A 23,038-nucleotide genomic window follows, 5' to 3' on the forward strand; every position below is an offset into this window, starting at 1 on the left:
ATGATCATGTGGTTTTTGTCTTTGAGTTTGTTTATATAATGTTGATGGATTTCCATATATTAAACCATCCCTGCATCTCTGGGATGAAGCCTACTTGGTCATGATGGATGATCATTTTGAGTTGTTCTTGGATTAGGTTGGCAAGGATTTTATTGAGGATTTTTGCATCAATATTCATAAGGGAAATTGGTCTGAAGATCTCTTTCTTTGCTAGATCTTTGTGTGGTTTTGGTATCAGAGTAATTGTGGCTTCATAGAATGAATTAGGTATAGTACCTTCTGTNTCTATTTTGTGGAATAGTTTGAGGAGAGTTGGAATTAGGTCTTCTTTGAAGGTCTNATAGAACTCTGCACTAAACNCATCTGGTNCTGGGCTTTCTTTGGTTGGGAGACTACTGATGACTGCTTCTATTTCTTTAGATGAAATGGGACTGTTTAGATCATTAATCTGATCCTGATTTAACTTTGGTACCTGGTATCTGTCTAGGAAGTTGTCCATTTCATCCAGGTTTTTCAATTTGTTGAGTATAGCCTTTTGTAGTAGGATCTGATGATGTTTTGGATTGCCTCAGGTTCTGTTTTTATGTCTCCTTTTTCATTTCTGATTTTGTTAACTAGGATGCTGTCCCTGTGCCTTCTAGTTCATCTGGCTAAGGGTTTTATCTATCTTGTTTGTAGGCAGCCAATGCCTAAAAGATGGTGCTGGTTTCCGGTACACCATGGCCTTAAACAACACCACTGCACATGCGCTAACCCGAATCTGGAGCCAACCCCTCCGGAGAGGGTGCATGGAAATTAAGATGCCAGCAGACTGACCAATCCCAGGAGGACACAAAACTTTTCCCTGTGCTGGGGTGTATATAAGGAGTCCTCCCTGGGTGCCCAATGTTCCCGTAGCAGCATCGAGGCTTTCCTGCAATAAAGGTTGTTGAGAAGTATCTGACCGTGTTGTGTTTTCCTTGCTGGCCGAGGTGGGCACAACACTTGTTGATTTTCTCAAAGAATCAGCTCTTGGTTTGGCTGATTCTTTGAATAGTTCTTTTTGTTTCCACTTGGTTGATTTCAGCCCTGAGTTTGATTATTCCCTGCTCTCTAATCCTCTTGGTTGAATTTGCTTCCCTTAGTTCTAGAGCTTCTAGGTGTTCTTTCAGGCTGCTAGTGTATGCTCTTCTTTTTGGAGGCACTCAGGCCTCTGAGTTTTCCTCTTACAACTGCCTTCATTGTGTCCCATAAGTTTGGGTATTTTGTGGCTTCATTTTCATTAAACCCTAAAAAGTCTTTAATTATTTTCTTTATTTCATCCTTGACTAAGTTATCTTTGAGTAGAGTGTTGTTCAGTTTCCACATGAATGTTGGAATGTATGCTGTTATTGAAGATCAGCCTTAGTCCGTGGTGATCTGTTAGAATGCATGGGATAATTTCAATAGTTTTGTATCTGTAGAGGCCTTTTTTGTGACCGATAATATGGTCAAATTTGGAGAAGGTACCATGTGGTACTGAGAAAAATGTATATCCTTTTGTTTTAGGATAAAGTGTTTTGTAAATACCTATTAAATCCATGTGTTTCATTACTTCTGTTAGTGTAGATGTGTCTCTGTTTAGTTTCTATTTCCATGATCTGTCCATTACTGAGAGTGGGGTGTTGAAGTCTCCCACTATTATTGTGTGAGGTGCAATTTGTGCTTTGAGCTTTAATAAAGTTTCTTTAATGAATGTGGCTGCCCTTGCTTTTGGAGCATCAATATTCAAAATTGAGAGTTCATCTTGTACCTTTGATTAATATGAAGTACCTCTCCTTGCGTTTTTAGATAACTTTAGGTTGGAAGTCAATTTTACTCGATATTATAACGGCTACTCCAGCTTGTTTCTTCAGACCATTTGCTTGGAAAATTGTTTTCCAGCCTTCTACTCTGAAGTAGTGTCTGTCTTTTTCCCTGAGATGGGTTTCCTATAAGCATCAAAATGTTGGGTCCTGTTTATGTCACCAGTCTATTAGTCTACGTCTTATTATTGGGGAATTGAGTACATTGATGTTAAGAGAAATTAAAGAAAAGTAATTGTTGCTCCCTGTTATTTTTGTTGATAGAGTTGTGATTCTTTTCAAGACAGTTCTTGCAGCTGTCTTCTTTTATGTTTGCTGAAGGATTACTTTCTTGCTTTTTCTAGGGTGTAGTTTCTATCCTTGTGTTGGTGTTTTCCCTTTTTTATCCTTTGAATGGCTGGACTCATGGAAAGATATTGTGTGAATTTGTTTTTATCATGGAATACTTTGGTTTCTCCATCTATGTTAATTGAGAGTTTTGTTGGGTATAGTAGCCTTGACTGGCATTTGGGTTTTCTTAGGATCTGTATAACATCTGTCCAGGATCTTCTGGCGTTCATAGTCTCTGGTGAGAAGTCGGGTGTAATTCTAATAGGCTTGGTTTTGTATGTTACTTGACCTTTTTCCCTTACTGATTTTAATATTCTATTCTTATTTAGAGCATTTGTTGTTCTTATTATTGTGTGTCGGGAAGAATTTTTTTTCTGGTCCAGTCTATTTGGAGATCTGTAGGCCTCTTGTATGTTCATGGGCATCTCTTTCTTTAGATTTGGGAAGTTTTCTTCTATAATTTGTTGAAGATATTTTCGGGCCCTTGAAGTTGAAAATCTTAATTCTCATCTACTTCTCCTATCCGAAGGTTTGGTCTTCTCATTGTGTCCTGGATATCTTGGATGTTTTGAGTTAGGATCATTTTGCATTTTCTTTGATTATTGTGTCCATGTTCTATATGGAATCTTCTGCACCTGAGATTCTCTCTTCCATCCCTTGTATTCTGTTGCTGTTGCTCGCATCTATGGTTCCTGATTTCTTTCGTAGGGTATCTATCTCCAGATTTGTCTTCCTTTGGCTTTTCTTTATTGTTTCTACTTCCATTTTTAGATCTTGGATGGTTTTGTTCAATTTCATCACCTGTTTGATTGTGTTTTCCTATAATTCTTTTAGGGATTTTTGTGTTTCTTCTTTAAGTCTTCTACCTGTTTAGCAGTGTTTTCCTGTAATTCTTTCAGTATTATCAACTTTTAAAGACCAAAGTACCAATTGTCATCACCCCTGCCCCAAATATAAATCCTTCAGGCCAATGCTACTGTCATTATTTTTCAACTTTGGTCATAATATAATCTTTATTTATTTATTTTTGTATCTTGTAAAAACTTCATTTGTCTTATATTGATGTTATATTGATCCTAGGTCTTTAGACACCACAGCCACTCTTTGTAAGCTAATTTCTCCAAAAAAAAAAAGAGGTCCTGATATCTTGATGTTTTTGATTTTTTTTAATCATTCATCCAGGCAATTTTTTTTCCTATCAGTATAACCCCTAGGTAAGAAAATATTAATGTCAGCCATTTTAACTTTGTTGGTATATGTTTTGTTAGAGAGGCATAGCTAGGTGAAACCTCAATTCTCATATGCCATATAATGCCTGAGTAAATTGTAAGAAAAGGGTTGTAATTTGACCTTGGTCCACCTTTTCGTGCCCTCTCAATATAGTTGACTTTTTCAAAGTTTACTTTGTTTTGATTATTTTCTTCCTTTGTTAGTCCAAAAGCAGATCTTCCAAGAATATCTTGAATCCAATTCATCATAGGGAGATCTATGACATATTTATATGAGTCATAACCTCTACAATGCAAAGGAATCTCCAAGTAGACCCAGATAAAGATATTATCCTAAAAGCAGGATAAGTAGTATACTTCATGAATACCTGTGGAAACTTAGGAAAGTACAAATGGAAGGTGGCATAAATGATCCCTAAGAAAGTTCCCATCAATCTAATATCCCCAAGTCTTACAAATAATAAAAGCCTCCCTCAAGCGTGCAATATGTGGAAATCCAGAAAAATAATTGAAAAACAGTTGACCATGTTCTTAACTTGGAGGTCTGTTCCCATTAGATATGGATGTGCCAGTGTTATATGGGAAGTGTATGTTTAACTCCAAGACTCATGACATTTCTGCAACTGGGTAGACTTAAATAGATTTCCACTGAAGATATAGTAGTTTCCCTCTACTTGAGCTAGTCTTCAGCCAAATAGGAAAATTACCAAGAAAATCTGGAAACAGTATAGCCAAGGATATAGTGATAAGAGGAAAGATAGACCATGACTGAGGGAAAAGTCATATGCTATTTTTCTAACAATTTTATATTTGTTTTCCTTCATGTAACAATGCAGACAGAAAAGAGATTATTTAAGTATATTGTCTATTATTTTTACAAATAATATTAAATCATAGAGGAATAGGTAATAATGAAATAGAAGGCTATACATGATTTTGGATTTTGATTGAGTATTTTATACCAATTTAATGAAAATTAGATGAGAGAAAATTAAATGAATAAAAATCAAATGAACAATTTATATCAAAGAACAATGCAAATATTCAACATGAATAAGTTTTAACACCTACAATTCTCAGATGATTTGATGCATCAGAAATGTAAATACTACATAATATACGTGTCAGTGTCTAAACTTAAATGCATGAAAGCTAAGTCAGCTAACTTTCACACATCCGGACATGTCACAGATTTTCTCAAACTTTGAATGTGGGCTCTAAGTGGATTTCTCTGGTGGGCACATGGTTGACTTTGGGTAATAAAATACATTTCAAAAAGAACCTTTACACTAAGTTAGTATGCAAAACATAATACAATGAGCTAAGAAGTTATAAAATTATAAAAATTTTCATTTAAATTATTATGGGTGGTAGTTTCAATATAAAAACTGAAAACAGATCATTATAAATTAATTAAATACCATGAAAGCTTTACATACTACATGTTGTTCATTTTCAAATATGGTACATTAAAAATAAATGTATAATAACTTTAAATATTACTTATATATCAATTAAGTTTTAGTATGATTTATTAATGTACAGTAAGTCTATTGGACTTTCCAAAGTAAATGTTTTGCTATTTCAGGCAGAAGGTACAATACTCAAGAAGTTTAATGAAATTAAAACAATAAATGAAAAAGACAAGTTTCTATCAAGAAAGGATACAAACATTTGACATGATCCAGGAATGGGACCATCAGGTCTTAGATTAAGAGAAGTTGAATCATTAGAACAATTATTGTTTTCCAACATGGAAAATAAATGGCTTTCATACAATAACACAATTATATCATTGGATGCAAGAATAAAACCTGATAAAATTGTATTCAAACTATAATTGAATAACATATTTTAGACTGATAGATGAATGATCATTCTTATGAAGTTATTAACATAAAAGCTAAATTCATTTATAAAACTATATTTTAGAAACTAGAATGTGTTTTTTTTTTCCTGGTATGACTAAATGAATTCTTCTCTGGTCTCAACAAGATAATGTAACACTTGGGACCAAATATGAAGGCAAGGAGTGATGTGCTGGAAGCCAAGATAGAGAATACTTCCATAGCCACCATGATTTTCCCTTTAGTGCTGTGGTAGACAGGAAGAAAGGTGATCCAGACACAGAAGAACACCAGCATACTGAATGACAGAAACTTGGATTCGTTGAATGTATCAGGCAAATTTCTAGACAAGAAGGCCATAGTATAACTCACAAGGGCCAAGAAACAGAGGTATCCCAAGACAGAGTGGAAGGCAACAGCTGAGCCCTTGTTGCACAAAATGATGATGTGTCCATATTCAGTACGAGCATCTTGGTCAATGAATGGTGGAGAAGTTGCCATCCATATTCCACAAAGAAGAAGTTGTATTAGGGTGCAGATAGGAATGATGTAGTTTGGACCCCTTGATATCATTAGCCACCTTACTATTTGCCCTGGAAAACTGACCTTAAAAGCAAGAACCACTGTAATAGTTTTGGCCAACACAGTGGCAAGAGCCACAGTGAAAGCAACTGCAAAGGTGGTCTGCTGAAGGATGCAGGCAGCTGTGTTTGGCTGACCAATGAAGTTCAAAGAACATAAGAAACAGAAGGTGAGTGTGATGAGCAAAATATAACTCAAAGTTTGATTATTGGCCTTGACAATAGGAGTGTCTCTGTGTTTCACAAATATGCCAATAACAAAGACAGTGAGTGCACATAAGCACAAAGCTATGATGGCTAGAGCCATCCCCAAGGGGTCTTCATAGGCCAGAAAGCTCACATATTTTTGGAAGCAGTTGTTCTTCTCTTTATTTGCATAATGACTCTCTGGACACTTCACACACTGGTCTATATCTGGTCAAAAATATAGGATATCATGAGATCTGGAGTCTAGTCTATCGTGATTCCTTTTATTCTTAGACATTACTAACTGCAGGGACTGTCACACAATTCACTGTACTTTGTTTTCTCAGGGACAAAGTTATTAGTACACTTGTATGCATAATACTAGATTTATAAAGTACACCTGGTTCCTTACATTATTTTTCCATATTTATGTACACATACAGTAGGATTTGATACAATCTTTCTTTAAATACTGCAATCACACACCTTTCCTTTCCTCAGTTTTTATTCACAACTCCTTGTGCTCTCTATACATTTTACATTTTAATAGTCACTCTGTACATTCAGTAAAGCCAGTGTATGTACAACTTGGGATGGCTTCAGTTAGAAAATATGTAGAGTTTCAAGCCTTACCTTTTTAAAGAACAGTATTGTATCAATTCAAGTACCCATCAACATCCAATAAATTCCGTAAAAATATTCATTATTATGATTTAAATTTTACTGTCTAAATGCCTTTATACATACATACAGTATTTCTATGACTTTACTGTAATAGTTTTATAAGTAACTACAGTACTATATTACATTGCAAAAACCTACTGTGGCCCTGATAGTACTTAAAATCCACAGATACTTTTTAACTTAAACATGAGAAACAGGATCAGAAGAAATCATTTTTGCAAAATATTTCAGATAATGCTTTCTTACATGAGAATTCTAAATTTACTTTTCTCCTTAAAATTCCTTGTTTTTAAATTGTATTCATTCTTTGCTAGAGTTTATGGGATAGACTTATTACATTAGATTTTACTTCAAATCATTCAATAATACTTGTTATAACATTTGAAGCAAGCATATATTTTCACATAAATAGAATATTCTTTGAATATGTGAGAAATTTTGGAAAAAATTACAATATTCTGCTCTGGAACTTTTTAATATCTTCACAAATATTATGATTAACATAAGATGGATGCTCCAAAATTTATACAATACTTTATGTTGGTATGATAGTTTGAATATGCTTGCCCAGAGAGTGGCACTGTTTTGAAGTGTGGCCTTGTTGAAAGTAATTTGTCACTGTAGTAGTAGGCTTTAAGACCCTCATCCAAGACACCTGGAAGTCAATCTTTTCCTAGAAGATTTCACTTAAAAGTGTAGTATAGCCTCCTGTGGTCACAGGTTACTGCGTTCCTGAAAGAAAAGCTGGGGATGGATGGGAAGGATGGCTAGAAAAATAATGAGCCAGGACAAAGTTCTTTGATCAAGGATCAACTTTAATTCTTGAGTCTGAATTTTTAAAGGAGAGGGGACCCATCCTCCACTATGCCAGGATCTCCTCACTTTGTCAGGATCTCTTCAGGAAAACAAGCTCATCTGCTCAGCAGGTAGTGGCTTCTTGCAGAAAGCTGCAGTGGTGGAAGAACAATAGACTTACCTAGATAAAAAGACTCCACCCTAGGTGGACTAGCCAACTGTGGCAGACAAAGTATAATTCAGCCTGCAAGGCTGTGGGCAGGGCACATGTAGAATTCTCAGCTTCTCCTGTGCCATACCTGCCTGGATGCTGTCATTCTCCCAATTTGAGGATAATTTACTGAACCTCTGAACCTGTAAGCCAGATCCAATGAAATATTGTCCTTATAAAAGTTGATTTGTCAAAGTGATTGTTCACAGCAGTAAAACCCTAAGACATAAGTTAATATGTGTAGTGGGATATTTCTGTGACAGATCTGACCATGTGTTTGGTTTGAAGAATGGGGATTTTGAAATTTTGGATGTGGAAAGCAGTAAAATGTTTTAAGTTGGGCTTAATGGGCCATCCTCGTAGAAATATGGGGACCTTTGTTGTTGAGGGTAATTTGAACTATGGAAGCCTGGTTCTACAGGTTTCAGAGGAGAAGAATTTTTAAATGGGGCTGCTCTTGTGATATATTGGTGAAGTATGTGGCTGCCTTTTGCACTTGTCTAAAAAGCCTACCTGAGCCTAAGATAAAGAGATTTATATTAACTGAATTAAAAAAGGGAGACCCAAAAAGCTGAGCAGAGACTTTGATCTTTGGTTACATCTCATGAATAGCCTTTACATACAAGCATTGCAAGCTTAGAAAGGAAACATGTGATCCAGATTTTGAGGCTGGAAGACACAGGCTTTTGACTGGGATCATGGAAAACAATGGTCATGAAAAGTTTGGGCCAAGGCATTGTGGTAAACTCCTTTAATCCCAGGAGACAAAGAGAAGCAGTTCTCTGAGTTTAAAGCCAGCCTGTGAGAGAGCAAGTACCAAGTAAAGAAAAACTTAATCCAGGTATGATAGATAGAACATGCACTACATCACAACGTTCTAGAGACAGAGCCACACAGATCTTTGAGTTCAAGGTCAATTTATAGAGCAAGTCCAAGGATAGCCAAGCTTATGCAGTTAGAGAGTTGTAAAACAAAATCTGGTACTAGACTAAGGGGGAGCCATATTCCAGCCCCAGTAAGCAGCCAAATTCAGGAGCATTGGCCATGTGGCTCTGGCTTATGAGTCAGTAAGAGAAGTTGACTACTAGAACAATTGATGCTGGTTAGCTGGAGCTAAGAAATTAGCAATGATTAAGAATAGATCAGCATCACTGAGGTGAAATCATCTGGGAAGTGTTTTTCTGAGAGTAAAAATGCTGTGTGGAAGAGATAGCCAAGGTTCTACCTCAATCTGTAGTTTGACTTGATGTTAGAGTCACCCAAATATTACAGGATTTGAGAGTATGAAGGGGTCACAGAGAGTAGCTGAGGCTTGGAACTGTTAGAAACCAACAAATGGCATTAGTGAAGGTAAAGCCTCAGATGCAGTTGATGGCCCAGGACTAAAGGGGTCATGCAAGGAAGTTGAGGCTTAGCCCCATGAACAGAACCTATGAAAGGCTATTGGTGAAGACTAGCTGCAGTGCAATACCCTAGTGTACTGGAGATGTCAATAGATGGGATGATTACCAAAACCACCAGGATAAATAGAGTGTAGTCAACCAGAGCCTAGAGTGCCACAAAGGCAGAGCTGGAGAAATAATTTAAGCCATTTGGAGGAGCCTAGAAGATCATGTGTAGATTCCAGACATTGAAAGAAGAAGCAATAATGTTGAAGTTGCCTTGGAAACCCCAAAATGTTCAAGATTCCAGAGCCATGTGATATCCGTTGAGGAAAGCTGCTACCACAGATTGGAACCAGCCCAGGAGAAAGAAGTTTGTTGCAGTCAACAAATATGGAAAAGGAGTGGAGATCTGAAGACCTCCTGGACACAAGATACGGACATCCAGAATTTGAGTTTTTCCAACTGGTTTCTGTATTGCTTTGAGGATTACATTGAATTAATCTCTGAAGAGACTTGAAATTGGAGTTTTAACATTGTTGAAAAATATGTGCATGTTGTCAGTTGGAAAAAATGTACTTTTTTATACTGCTATGTCCAGCTATTGCCTCCATATCCTCAAGTGTTTAAACTTTCCTATGGGGTCCAAGGAGTGGCAATACCTAGTTTAAATATGCTTGGCCCAGAGAGTGGCACTATTTGTAAGTGTGTCTTGTTGAAGGAAATGTGTCATTGTGTACATGGTCTTGTCTTATGTGCCAAGAAACCAGTCTTTTACTAGCAGCCTTCAGAAGATGTAGAATTCTCACCTCCTATGCATCATGTATGACTGAATGATGTCATGCTCCAACCTTGATGATAATTGACTGGACATCTGAACTGCTAAGCCAGCCCAAATTAACTGTTGTCCTTCTAGGAGTTGCTTTTTTCATGGAGTTTGCTCACAGCACTAAAACCCTAACTAAGACAGTGGATTACACAATATCTCTATATTTCTTAAAATATAATTGATAACCAGAGTGTCAATTTTACTCCATTAATAACACTGAATTGATATATTAACATATAAATTATAGGATTACCTTACTGTTCAACTTTCTATCACCAATATTTTCAAATTTGCAGTGTTTAGCATTTCTTTGAGCTGCATATCATTGTATAATATAATTAATTAACAGACACTAGCCAGATTTGCTCTTAGTGGGTGACTGACTCTTTTTATGCATAAGTAGGATACATCCAAAAATTCAGTTTATATACATTTGTGTGTGTGTATGTGAATGTGTGTGCATGTGTGTGTGTGTGTGTGTGTGTGTGTGTGTAAGGATTTTGCTTGTGTGAAATTTTGAGAGTCATACTCATTATTATTGAAAGTTGGTATTAAAAGAAAATAGTGTGGGCTCTTCATAAGAATCAGAAGCATACTTATGAGGTAGAAAATTGTTGTTTCAAAATTTGTGAAGAATTGTGTTGGAATTTTGATGGTGATTGCATTGAATCTGGACATTGTTTTTGGTTAGATGGCAATTTGCACTATCTTAATTCTACTGAATGATGGACAAGCAAGGGAGTATGTTTTCATCTTTTGATATCTTCCTCAATTTCTCTCTTCACAGACCTGATGTTTGTGTCATACAGATCTTTCATTTACTTGGTTAAAGCTACATGAAATTGGTATTCTTTGTGTTTATGATGAACAGTATTGTCCCTCTAACTTTTTTTTCAGACCTTTTATTGTTTATGAATAGGAAGGTACCGATTTCTTTGAGTTAATTTGGTATCCAGCCACGTTATTGAGTAGTTATATCAGCTGTAGTAATTCTCTTGTAGAATATTGGAGATGCTAAGATAGTTCAATATACAAAACTCCATTAATATAATACACTAAATAAACAAACTCAATGAAAAATCATGTGATTATCTCATTATAAGCTGAAAAAGCATTTGAGAAAATACAACACTACTTTGTACTAAAAGTATTGGAAAGATGAGGATTTCATGGCCCTAACCTATACATAGCAAAAGCCATATATAGCAAACCATTACCCAATATCAAATTAAATGGACACAAACTAGAAGCAATCCCACTAAATTAAGAGACAAAACAAGGATGCCCAGTCTTTCCATATCTATTAAATAGTACTCAAAGTTCTAGATATAGCAATAAGACAAAAATAGTAGATCAAGGGGACACAAATTTGAAAAGAAATTTTCAAGGTATCATTATTTGTAGATAATATGTTTGTTTACACAAGCAACCTCAAAAAAATCTACCAGAGTCCTTCTACAGCTAATAAACAACTTAAGCAAAGTATCAGTATAATAATTTTACTCAAATTACTAACCATCCTCTACACAAAGGATAAACAGGGTGTGAAAAATAGAAAAAGAGCATCCTTCACAAAAGGCAAAAATAGTATGAAATATCTTGATGTAACTCTTACCAAGTAAGTGAAAGATCTATGTGACATTAACTTCAAGTCTTTCATGAAAGCAATTGAAGAAGACCCCAGAAAATGGAGAGATCTCCCATGCACATAGATTGGTAGGATTAATATTGTAAATATAGCTATCCTACCAAAAGCAATCAACATGCAATCCCCATCAAGATTCCAATACAATTCTTCACAAACATTGAAAGAGCAATTCTCAATTGCATATATAAAAATAAAGAACCCAGCATAGCAAAAATATTTTTAACATGAAAAGAACCTCTGGAAGAATTACCATCTCTGACTTTGAACTATACTACAGAGCAATAGTGATTTAAAAACATGTATTGGTACATATATAATAGAGACAAGTCAATCAAAGGAAGATCAAGAAATAAGCCCACATACATACATATAGCCACTTTATGTTTTATAAAGAAGCCAAAAACATACAATAAAAAAAGAAAGAAAGAAAGAAAGAAAGAAAGAAAGAAAGAAAGAAAGAAAGAAAGAAAGAAAGAAAGCATATTCTACAAATGGTGCTGGTCTAATTAACAGGCTGTCTTCAGAATTATAAAAATAGATCCATATTTATCACCTTGCAGAAAACTCAAGTCCAAGGGGATCAAGGAACTGAGGATAAACCAGAGAATTCACAACAGAGAAATCTCTAATGGCTAAAAAGCACTTAAGAACTAAAATCCTTATTGACCAGTGAAATGCAAATCAAAATGACCCTGAGATTCCACTTTACACCAATTAGAGTGGCTGAGATCAAAAACAGATGAGAGTACATGCTGGCAAGGATATGGAGAAAGTGGAACACTCCAGTATTGCTTTAGGGATTGCAAACTTATACAACCACTCTTGAAATCTCTCTGGCAGTTCCTCAGAAAAATGGAAATAGACTTACCTGAAGACCCAGTTATACCACTTTTGTTTATATATCCCCCCAAATGCCCCGCTATATCACAGAGACACATGCTTGCATATGTTCATAGTGGCCTCATTTGTAAGAGCCAAAAGCTAGAAGCAACCCAAATGTCCTATAACAGAAGAATGGACATAGAATATATGGCACTTTTACATGATTGAATACTGCTCAGTTATTAAAATCAAGGGTATTATGAGTTTTGAAGACAAACACAGGAAAAACTATAAAATACCATCCTCAATGAGGTAACACAGACCCAAAAGGACATGCATCCTATGTACTCACTAATAAGTTGATATTATCCAAAAAGCATAGAACACCCAGGATACCACCCGCAGAGTTTAAGAATTTTAAGAAGCAGAAAGGCCAAGATGGGGGTGAAGGAATGGAGTAAGGAACTGTTGGAGGGTGGCCAAACAGTGGGGACCATGACTGGATTGTAAATAAATAAATTAATCCATTAACTGTGGAGTGTGCTTATAGATTAAGAGTATTTGTTCTAGTAGCACAATAAAAAGTTCTACAAAACTCTAGTCCAAGACAATCCAGAAAGTTACCAAGATGTTCATTGGACAGAACGCTACAAAATACTGTTTTCTGAAGACAGAGAAATTGTTCCCATAAATTCATAACACATAAGAAAATGTGTTAGATGCATGCTGAATTATCCCAGACAAATTTCAGCCTAGATATTGGAGGTAGTCATGATGAATCCACCCTCTCCAGAAAATAAGATATTAGCAATTGATAGCTACTGGGAATAGAATCAGTTTCTTTTACACTGTGCAGCACCTGGTTGGTTAAGAACCTTCAAGTGACATGCACACATGTAAGTATACATAAGTATCATGAACTAAATTAGATACTTTAATTACAAGTTTTGGGAGTTAGGAAAGTGGCAAATAAATCTAGGAGGAGTATGAGTGGTGTATTGATGAAAACACATTGTATGAAATTATCAAACAACTAAAAATGAGAAATGAGCTATTACTAATCCCTATGAAGATGCATAAGAACCTTAGAAGGTTCTTAAAAATCATTGAAATACATTTTGAAAAACTCTTTAGTACTTTATTAATACATGTTAAATGGCACTGTGAAATGAAAAACATTGAAAAGTACAGGAGAATATATTGTATCTTCCAATACCAATATTGGCACTGGATTAGAGATATAAATCAAGAATGATTTGTAATGGCTGTGTTGAGCTATTTCAAAGGGATGGTGATGAATATGACATGTAAATTCATTTAAAAATGAAATTGAAAAAGTTCATCTGACTTCTACTCAGATCTTTTTTATTTGTTAGAATATTGTGAAATCCAGTGGAGAAATAGGGAATTTTCCATAAAATCTGCATTTACCTGACTCATTAGAAATCTCATTGTCTGCACAAGGAGTGCACTTGTAGCAGCAGATGGCCTTGCCCTCTAGGGTTACTTTTCTGAATCCAGGCCTACAACTCTCACTGCACGCAGACTGAGGGATCTGAGAAGGATGAAAAGAATGTTACCTAATTAATTCTTAGAGTTTTATTTAAAAATCATAAAAACTGAGTTTTTAAAGGTCACTGAATGGCGAAGTATTGTTGTTAACACCTAGAATTATTTAAAAGATTATTGGTAGTAATAAGAGATAGAACGTGGGGGTAGCCACCGGAAAGTCCCAGATGCCAGGAAAGCAAAAGATTCCCAGGATATGTCGGGGATGATCTAAAGAAAATACAGAGACAAAGAGTGGAGAAGAGACTGACGAAAAGTTCAACCAGGGACTGCACCACCCATCCCATATATAGTCACCAAACGCAGACACTATTGCGTATGCCAAGAAGTACTTGATGACGGGAGCCAGATACAGCTGTTTTCTGAAAGACTCTACCAGGGCCTTAGCAATACAGATAAGGATGCTTGCAGCCACCAATCTGACTGAGTACAGGGATCCCAGTGGAGGAGCTAAGGACTGAAGGAGCGAAAAGTGTTTGCTACCCCATAGGAAGAACAAAATTATCAACAAACAAGAACCCCCAGAGATCCAACGAACTAAATCACCAACCAAAGAATTCACAAGGAGGGATCCATGGCTCCAGCAGCATATGTAGCAGAGGATGGCCATTTGTGGCATCAATGGGAGGGGAGGCCCTTGGTCCTCTGAAAGTTTGATGACAAGCATAGGGGAATGCTAGCTAGGGCAATTGAGGCAGGGGTGAGGGTGGGAGCAGCACCATCATAGATGCCAGGGGAGGGGTACAGGATAGGATGTTTGCAGACTAGAAACCAGGAAGGAGGATAACATTTGAAATGTAAATAAATAAAATAACCAATAAAAATTTAAAAATAAAAAGTAAAAAAAAAAGAAATAAAAGATTATACCTTTGAGAAGGCAAATTTGCTTAAATTTTGGTCTGAGAATTATTATAGTATGTAAATATTTGGAATCCTAATCAGTTAAGGACAAATTTGTGAAACATTAGTGATTAGAACATGATATGAGAGTCCATAGTATCCATCTAGACTAACACTATCATGGTACTTTCTGACACCTGTGTTGAGCATCACAACTTCCATCAATTATCGTGAATCTTAACTGTCAATTTGAGAGGAATTATAATTATCATTGAAGCAAATAACACATATTTGTAGGAAGACATCTATAGATAAATTTAGCTAATGAGAAAAGTTTCAGTTAAATTTTAGATGTCATTATCTATTGTACAAATGTCACAATTGCAGAGAAGATAGAAGAGAGCTGTAGTATTCATTGCTTCCTGCATTTAGGGGATATTATATCATCAGCACCCTTTTATATCTAAAAATCGTCAAATATAATGACCTGTACCCTCAAATTGTTCTGTAAGTTCTTTTAAGTTATTATTAAATATTGGATGTGGTAGGACATATTGAGAATCAAAGGACAGTTTAGGAATGCTAATGGAGTTATTATATGGTATTTTGAAAGAAAAATATTCCATATAGGCTAAAGCATTGTAGTGCTTGTTTCCTTTTTGGTGACAGTATATGGGAAGTTATTAAACTTTAGGGGAATCAGACTTGATGATGAATTTATGGCACAGTGATTGGGAATTGAAAGATTATACTATTTCCTCAATTCCAGATTTCCAATTTTATTTCCTGTTAATATGTGTGGATAGAAACATTTTCTTTCCGTTTCCTATGTCTGTACCCAGTATGAGCATTTGTTGTCATGTTTCTATCCTTTGTAGACTCTGATACTTCTAGAACCATAAAACAAAATATAATTTTTGTTATAAAAGTCATTTTGGTCATGGTTTTTTGAACATATAATAAAAAATTTTGATATTGTTTTATGATATTAATCCCAAATGAGAGAATTTTTTCCAGTGCATTAACACATGAGTCATTTGGAGATGAATATTTCCTCTGCTATGTGTCCCATCCCTAATTTATGAAAAATGGAGGAAACTTAATCCTCTTATGAGTTAGCAATGGGGGACTTGTCGAACACTGTATACTTACATTGATCTGAATCAAGGAAAATCAAAACCCAGTATACTAGAATTACTTAATGTAATTTTATAATGATACTCAAAGTATTTGGAACTTGAGTCAAGGATCATTATATCAGAAAACAATACAAGCACAAAGCATTGAGATAATATATAACTGACCTCTGAAAATATTTCTGGCCATTGTATCATCTGTTCAGATAAAAACAACTGTTGACCCTGGGGAGCATTTGCAGAAAAGGATCCTATTTTCACTTTTAATCCAAGACCCTTTGGTAAATTCCAAAGGTTAAAAATGTTATATTCTGCATGTATTGTCTGTCTCCATTCTAAACTCCTGTTGTTCCTCACTTCAATGTCTTTCAGGAAAGTGTTAAGCTGAAAGAGAAACATAAATTTATGCTACATTGTACCCAAGGGGCAGAATAAAATATTGACTTTTGAATGTGTCTTATTGTTCTTAAATTTTATGTGGATATAACATTGCTGAAGATTCCATTAATGATGACTAATTGAAACCTGAGTGGTCACAATATCAATCCAGTTCTGAATTATTATTGGTCTTCAAATAGAAAATTAGAACCAAGCTCAAGTAAGCAATCAATGACTAGTGATCCATGAAAATACCAACTTTTTTGAAACCTAGCAAGATTCATTTTCTTTTAGAATGTATAAAGAGCTCCAGTGTCTAAAATGAGAAGATTAATTAAAAGGCATCATTTCTATATAAACAAACCATCATTGTTTCACTTAAGTGTCACTGTTTTAATTTATTTTGTAACAAATATATAAAGCAATGAGTATATTAGTTGCCACTATTACTATGAGAAGGTTGTACTGCTAAATATTGATGACAAGAACTTGATTTTGACTAAGCATTTTGGCTCCTAGTATCTTGCACACCATTTTGCAACATAATACACTTGAAACTGTCTTGGCAAACAATTCTGTGATTGTGGACAAGATAACTGAATTTTACAATACCTAAGTTAATGTTGTTGCAAATATCACATTTTATTGTCCTGACAATAAAATACAGTAGGAAGGTTATTACCTGCCATGGAAAGAAAAACATCCCTTCGCCATTTAAATACGGTTGCATTTGAAGTTGCTGAAGTCTCATTTCATGGAGGCTATGAGCCAGAGCATACACACCATTGTAAATATTTGTGCTCTCTTCACTCATAGCCACATCAAATATGTGACTAGGTAATAAATCCAAAGAAGCATTGGTTTGACAGCTGTCCAAAGCATGACAACTAGTGTCAGAAAATGAGCACTTGAAAAACAAATACCACAGCTTAGGAAGATAAATGTCTTCAGGGTATTTATTAGGATTAACTGCTTGAATAAATTTGGTAAACTCAAAATTCTCTCTATAATTGTGCTTAAAAATTAGGCTTCCGTGGAATGAGTCTAACATGAAATAATCTGCTCTGTCAAAAACATTATATTCAATGTTCATGATCCAGACCTTCCATGTCAATAATCTTTGCCCAATATTTCTCATTAGACCTTCTAGAGTATCACTGTCGCCATAAATAATTATTACATTAGTTTCATCCATATTTTCCCAGAATTTGGCAAAATATAAAGTCCATGTTTCTGGAATAATTTTTACAAAAGCTAGGCATATTCCCTTTCTCTCCATCTCCTCCCTAAAATCTGACAGAATTTTATTTCCTTTGTGGTCATAGGGAAGGATGAGACCAACCCAAGACCACCGAAAATGAACCATCAAAGAAACAATGGCAAGCGAAAGAGATGTGTCCTTGGGGGCCATCTGGTAGAGAGACGAATACTGACTATGGTCATTCAAGAGAGGATCATAAGGTCCAAAAGTAATCTGAAGCAAATTGGAAAGAAGAGTAAGAATATTATCATCAAAACATTTCATTCCTGAAGCAATAGATAATAACAGGAGAGCATTTTAAAGGCACATTCCAGTTACTACATTTTACAGAAATTTCTGTTAGTCCTGTAAATTTCAAGGACTTGCCTAGTTTCATTTACTACAATAACCTTTCTTTTACAACCAAGAAAAATCTGGATACGACTCCATGTGACTGGGTATTGCTTTAATGTTTAGATAACTGATCAATCACTCTTTCAGTTTAAAGAAACATAATACGAACAAAGAGAACTGACTCTATGTTCCCACAATCAAAATTGTCCCACCTGTGGAAATTTAAAGAGTTGAAGCAATGTCCCAATTTGGGCAGATATTTTCCATGTTGTTCCTGTGAGTGCAGCAGTGAAATTTCTCTTTTTGCAATTGTAATTAGGTAAAAACTTTCTCTGCACAAGAGCTGAGAGCCAAATAACAGCATTATCAAGAGTGTCCTTTTCAGTGAATCTGACATTGTAGAAATCAAATCCAAGAGATACGTTGGGTAAAAGATTGGGGTTCCCATTAATCTCTTCAATGGCAAATAGCAGAGCAAGAATATACTGGTAGTTCTTAAAGTTATACCTGTGTATGTAGCATAAAACACATAAGAGGATGATCAAATATACCACACTCGTCTACATATTTTGTATAGTAAATTATGTAGTTTAATTTTAAATCTGTGAGACATTTAATTTAATTTCATCTCCATGAATAGATGAGCTAGATTAGGTATGTATGTTAGGTTTAGGCTAGGTCTTTTACCATTACTACACATTATTTATAAATTCTCAAACCATGTATTATTTATATTTCATATATTGATTCTTTATACATTCTGTTTACAAGTCAAGAATCATTTTCACCCAAATAGCACATTTGTTGGAATGTAGGTCTTTGACCTTCTGCGGTCTTCACATATGAAAACCCACTATTTCTTACCAACCTAACAAATTTTTAAAAACAGTATCTTAATTTAATAATATTCTGAAGATCATTACATTACATGTGGCCATGGCAGCTATTTATCTGATATATTTTTTATTATATATATATTTTATTATGGAATTATTTATATCATAGAAAAACCACACAGAATCCTGCTTCTGTATCTGTATAGAGGAGATTAAATAAATGCAGTACCATGCCCTTTATTTTTTATCACTATGTCTATTTATGGTGATTTTATGTGTGACTGTGTACATGCAAGTCTCTAGAATGTACAATTGTATGGAGTTCAGAAAGGATAAGCTCAAGTCAAGACAACCCCAGGTTGATTCCTAGCTATTCACAATACTTATAGTATATTTTATTTATTTGTTTATGTATTAATTTATCAATACACTCATACATTTATGCATTTCACTTATTTAATGCTCAGTTGCTTCCTTAGTTTACTCAATAACACAGTGTCTATGACTTGACTGTAAGTTGTTGTGTATATCAAGCTGATCTTGAACTCAGAAATACCCTACTGTCTCCTTCTAGACTATTGGGAATGTAGTCTTGCACAGCATATCTACCTGATGGATTTCTTAATTTTCTTACCACATATGCCTAGATCTCTACAAAGCAAGCCTATATAGATTCCTTTATTTCTCTCTCCTACCTTCCAAATGATCACTGGATTGCAAGCATGTACTCATATTCTTTAGGGAGATATGAACTCAGTGTTTCATACTTAGTAGAGCATATTCTACTCTCTGAAACATCTCTTTATCTTTTTAATAATATCGTTTGTGGGAAAAATAAATTTTACTCTGAAAAGCCCAAATCACACTGACAAAATAGTATTACTTAATATCTCTGTAAAAGTGAGTTGATCACAGAAAAAAATCATTAAGGTTTAATTGTATAAATTTTCCTTCTTTGGCAGTGCTTAAAATTTTAGGAGAAAAGGAGTAGAAAGAAACTAAGAACCTTAGCTTAACAATAACCTCAGAGAATCAATGACTTCTCAAGACAAGAGGGAAGTTATATGTATCATCTCACACTAAATAAAATAACATGCAAAGAACTGTGAATGTTTAAGTGAATCAAAATCCCAGCAAGGAAAATAGAGGTCAGCAAGAAGAGGAAGTTCTTCTTAGGGTTTTATTGCTGTGAGCACACAATGAGCAAGGCTATTCCCATAAAGGAAAACATTTAACTGGAACTAGCTTACAATTTTAGAGTTTTAGTCTATTATCTTCATGGTCAAACATGAAAGTATACATGCAGAAAGAAATGGTCTTCAAATTTTATCTGAGTGTTTTACATCAATCTACAGGCAGAAAAAGTAGAAACTGGGACACAAAGGCTATACTTGTTCTTAGACATGTAACCCCACTCTAACAAGTCCATGCCTACTCCAACAAGAACACACATTATAATATTGCCACACAGTACAATCAAAATATCTAGAGAGAACAGTCTTTGGGGCCATTCCTATCCACTACATTCCATTCCTTGACCATGATAGGATTTTAGCCTTAAAATAGTGCTAAATACATTTATTCAAATTTAATTTACCATACTCTAAAATAGACTCATTTGTTTAAAGTCCAAAGTTCAAATTATCTTTTGAAATGTATTCAACCATTCTATGTAATCCCCTGAAAAATAAAAATAAAAATGCAGATCACATACCTCCAACATATAATGGCACAGAATTTACAATACCATTTCAAATTTGAGAAAAAAGAGCATAGTGAGGAAATACTGGACCAAAAGAAGACCAAAAACAAGCTGAGCCAACTACAAACTCTGCAACTTCATGTCTGATTTTAAAATGTGTTTTACATCTCTAATTCCTTTCATCTCTGTTGACTTCAAAACACTTCTTTCTCTAGGTCTTTTTTTTCCCCTGTTAGCACTGTCCCTGGGCAGTTATACCACATCTCTGTCATCTTCATCATCATGAGGCAATCCAGGCTTCTCCTTTGGAGTTTGACATAATGGCTATAATAGGTCTCCTTGCACAGACATACCTGATATAATACTGGCCTTCACAGATGTCATTAGTCAAAGAGAAAGATGCCAGAATACATTTCTCCAATCCTTGACTCTTAATTCCAGAACCACATGGCTAAACCTGCCAAGTTATGCTCCATGCTAGGGCAGGAACATGGCTCCCTTGTAAAATTAAATCTTTAACTGTTTTCTACTCCTATTGTTTTCCTTTACTTTCTAAATTTGGGTATCCTGAAACTCAATCTGTAGACAAGGCTGATGGCCTTAAACTCCTTTTCACAAATTGGAAGAACAGATGTGTGGAATTTTGCCCAGATATTTTCACTCCCTTTATTCATTTAGTATCATACTTTCTTTTAATCTCTGTAAGTATTTGAACACAGGAATAAAATTAGTGACAGTTTTTAGTACATTTTTTTCTCCTTAATCTGTACATTGTGTATTTTTGTTTCTCAGCTTTGTACTTTTCTTTACATATATTCATATCCTTAAATACTAATGACCACATGCCAGTGTCAATAAGAGGCTGGGTTGACATTTCCTTTGCCAATGGAATGAATCTATAACAATACACTTTACATTCAGGCACACCTTATGAACTAGTTAAAAAGGCAGCATCATTCTTTTTCAAGATATCTAAATAGTAATCTCTAGGAAACTAATATTCATCTCCTCTGTGTTCATTTGATTCAGGATCACAGAGGTCAAATTACACAACACATTTTTCCACATTCTTCCTTGGTTGGCTCATTAAGCAGAACTTAAAGGATTTTACTGTTTTCCTAAAAAAAAAGTCCCAAAGTCAATATTCCTCTAACAGAAAATCACTGCCCTTCAAAGCATTAACCCATTTTATAATATCAACTTCAGTATGTGAAGACACACAGTGACCATAACAAGTCTTATGATGGTAAACTTACAATTTCAGAGATCTTGTCCATTTCATCATGGTGGGGAGCATTGCAGTGTGCAGGCAGAAATGGTTTTGGACAAGGAGATGAGAGTTCTACATTTTTATCCACAACCAGCAGAAGTGAAGACCGTGGGCAAAATTGAGCTCCTTGGAGTCCTAAACCACCCCTGTATAAGGACGCAGTAACTCTACCAAGGCCACACCTACTCCAACAAGGCAACACAGTACGGGCCAGGCATTTACACACATGAGTCTATGGGGCCCACTTCACTAAAAGCACAAAAATAAATAAACAAATAAAAAATTAAAAATTGCTATTTGATAACTTCTGGAAGAAGATTTAGGTTTCTTCAATAATGTTATTTCTTCTAGACAAATTATATTCTGGGATGGCCCCACCCTCAAAAGTATTAGGGCAAAACAAAGTGAACTTGACTTAGAACTGTATTAAACTTTGTCAGGAGCAGTTTCCCTGGTTCATAGGTGATTTAATGTTGTTTTAAGATTTTACTAAGTTACTTTCCTAGAAAAAGTAATGACCTTTTTTTTTGTCAATAAATTAAATTTATCCTTACCTTCATGTATAGGACCAGAAAACATAGAATCAACATGAACACATCCAATAGATAAAAGGCAATTTCTACATTTTAGCAAGATTTGTAAATCTTTTTTTTAAATATTTTTATTAGGTATTTTCCTCATTTACATTTCCAATGCTATCCCAAAAGTCCCCCATACCCTCCCACCCACCCACTCCCACTTTTTGGCCCTGGCGTTCCCCTGTACTGGGACATATAAAGTTTGCAAGTCCAGTGGGCCTCTCTTTCCAGTGATGCAAAGTTTGGAGCTGTGATGAAAGGATGGACCATCTACAGACTGCCATACCCAGGGATCCATCCCATAATCAGCTTCCAAACGCTGACACCATTGCATACACAGCAAGATTTTGCTGAAAGGACCAAGATTTGTAATTCTTAAAGTTGGGACTAAAATTGTAAAATAGCTATAAAAGAGTGACACAGATTTTTAAAAAGTGGCTTATCCTTAGTATTTAAAAGACAGTAACTATTGTCATTAGCTCCATTTGTTATGTGTGGTTTCCCTTCCCCCACCCTGGAACCTGCTTGCTCTAGGGTGGAGTTTCCTGCTCATTCATTCTGCCACACCCACTGCTGGACCCTGTCGCTTTGCTGCTTGGAGACACACACGTGTTCATTCCTGCTACTGGACCCCGGGTTACTTGGTGGGAAATCGGGTTCCCTCCCCCTACCTTTATAACTGAGTGTCTACAAAAGTAAAATTGAGCTTTGATCAGAATGCTGTCTTAGCTGCAGTTCTTTCTCTTGCCGCCTAGCCCCTCTTCTCTT

At 35.3% G+C, this 23,038-nt stretch overlaps 1 protein-coding gene across 1 annotated transcript; it reads right to left on the minus strand.

Annotated features, from left to right (window-relative positions):
* Positions 1 to 5,303: 5,303 nt before the first annotated feature.
* LOC110287695 (vomeronasal type-2 receptor 116-like) lies at positions 5,304 to 18,386 on the minus strand. The gene is made up of 5 exons (XM_021154248.2): positions 18,097 to 18,386; positions 16,973 to 17,764; positions 16,081 to 16,296; positions 13,799 to 13,922; positions 5,304 to 6,224 (listed from the first exon to the last, which is right to left on the minus strand). Exons 2-5 carry the CDS (start codon positions 17,699 to 17,701, stop codon positions 5,311 to 5,313), a joined length of 1,983 nt encoding a protein of 660 aa, XP_021009907.1. The 5' UTR covers positions 17,702 to 17,764; positions 18,097 to 18,386; the 3' UTR covers positions 5,304 to 5,310.
* Positions 18,387 to 23,038: the final 4,652 nt, after the last annotated feature.

Source organism: Mus caroli, unplaced genomic scaffold (genome assembly GCF_900094665.2).
Source record: "Mus caroli unplaced genomic scaffold, CAROLI_EIJ_v1.1 scaffold_15291_1, whole genome shotgun sequence".
In the NCBI taxonomy this organism is placed as follows: Eukaryota; Metazoa; Chordata; class Mammalia; order Rodentia; family Muridae; genus Mus; species Mus caroli.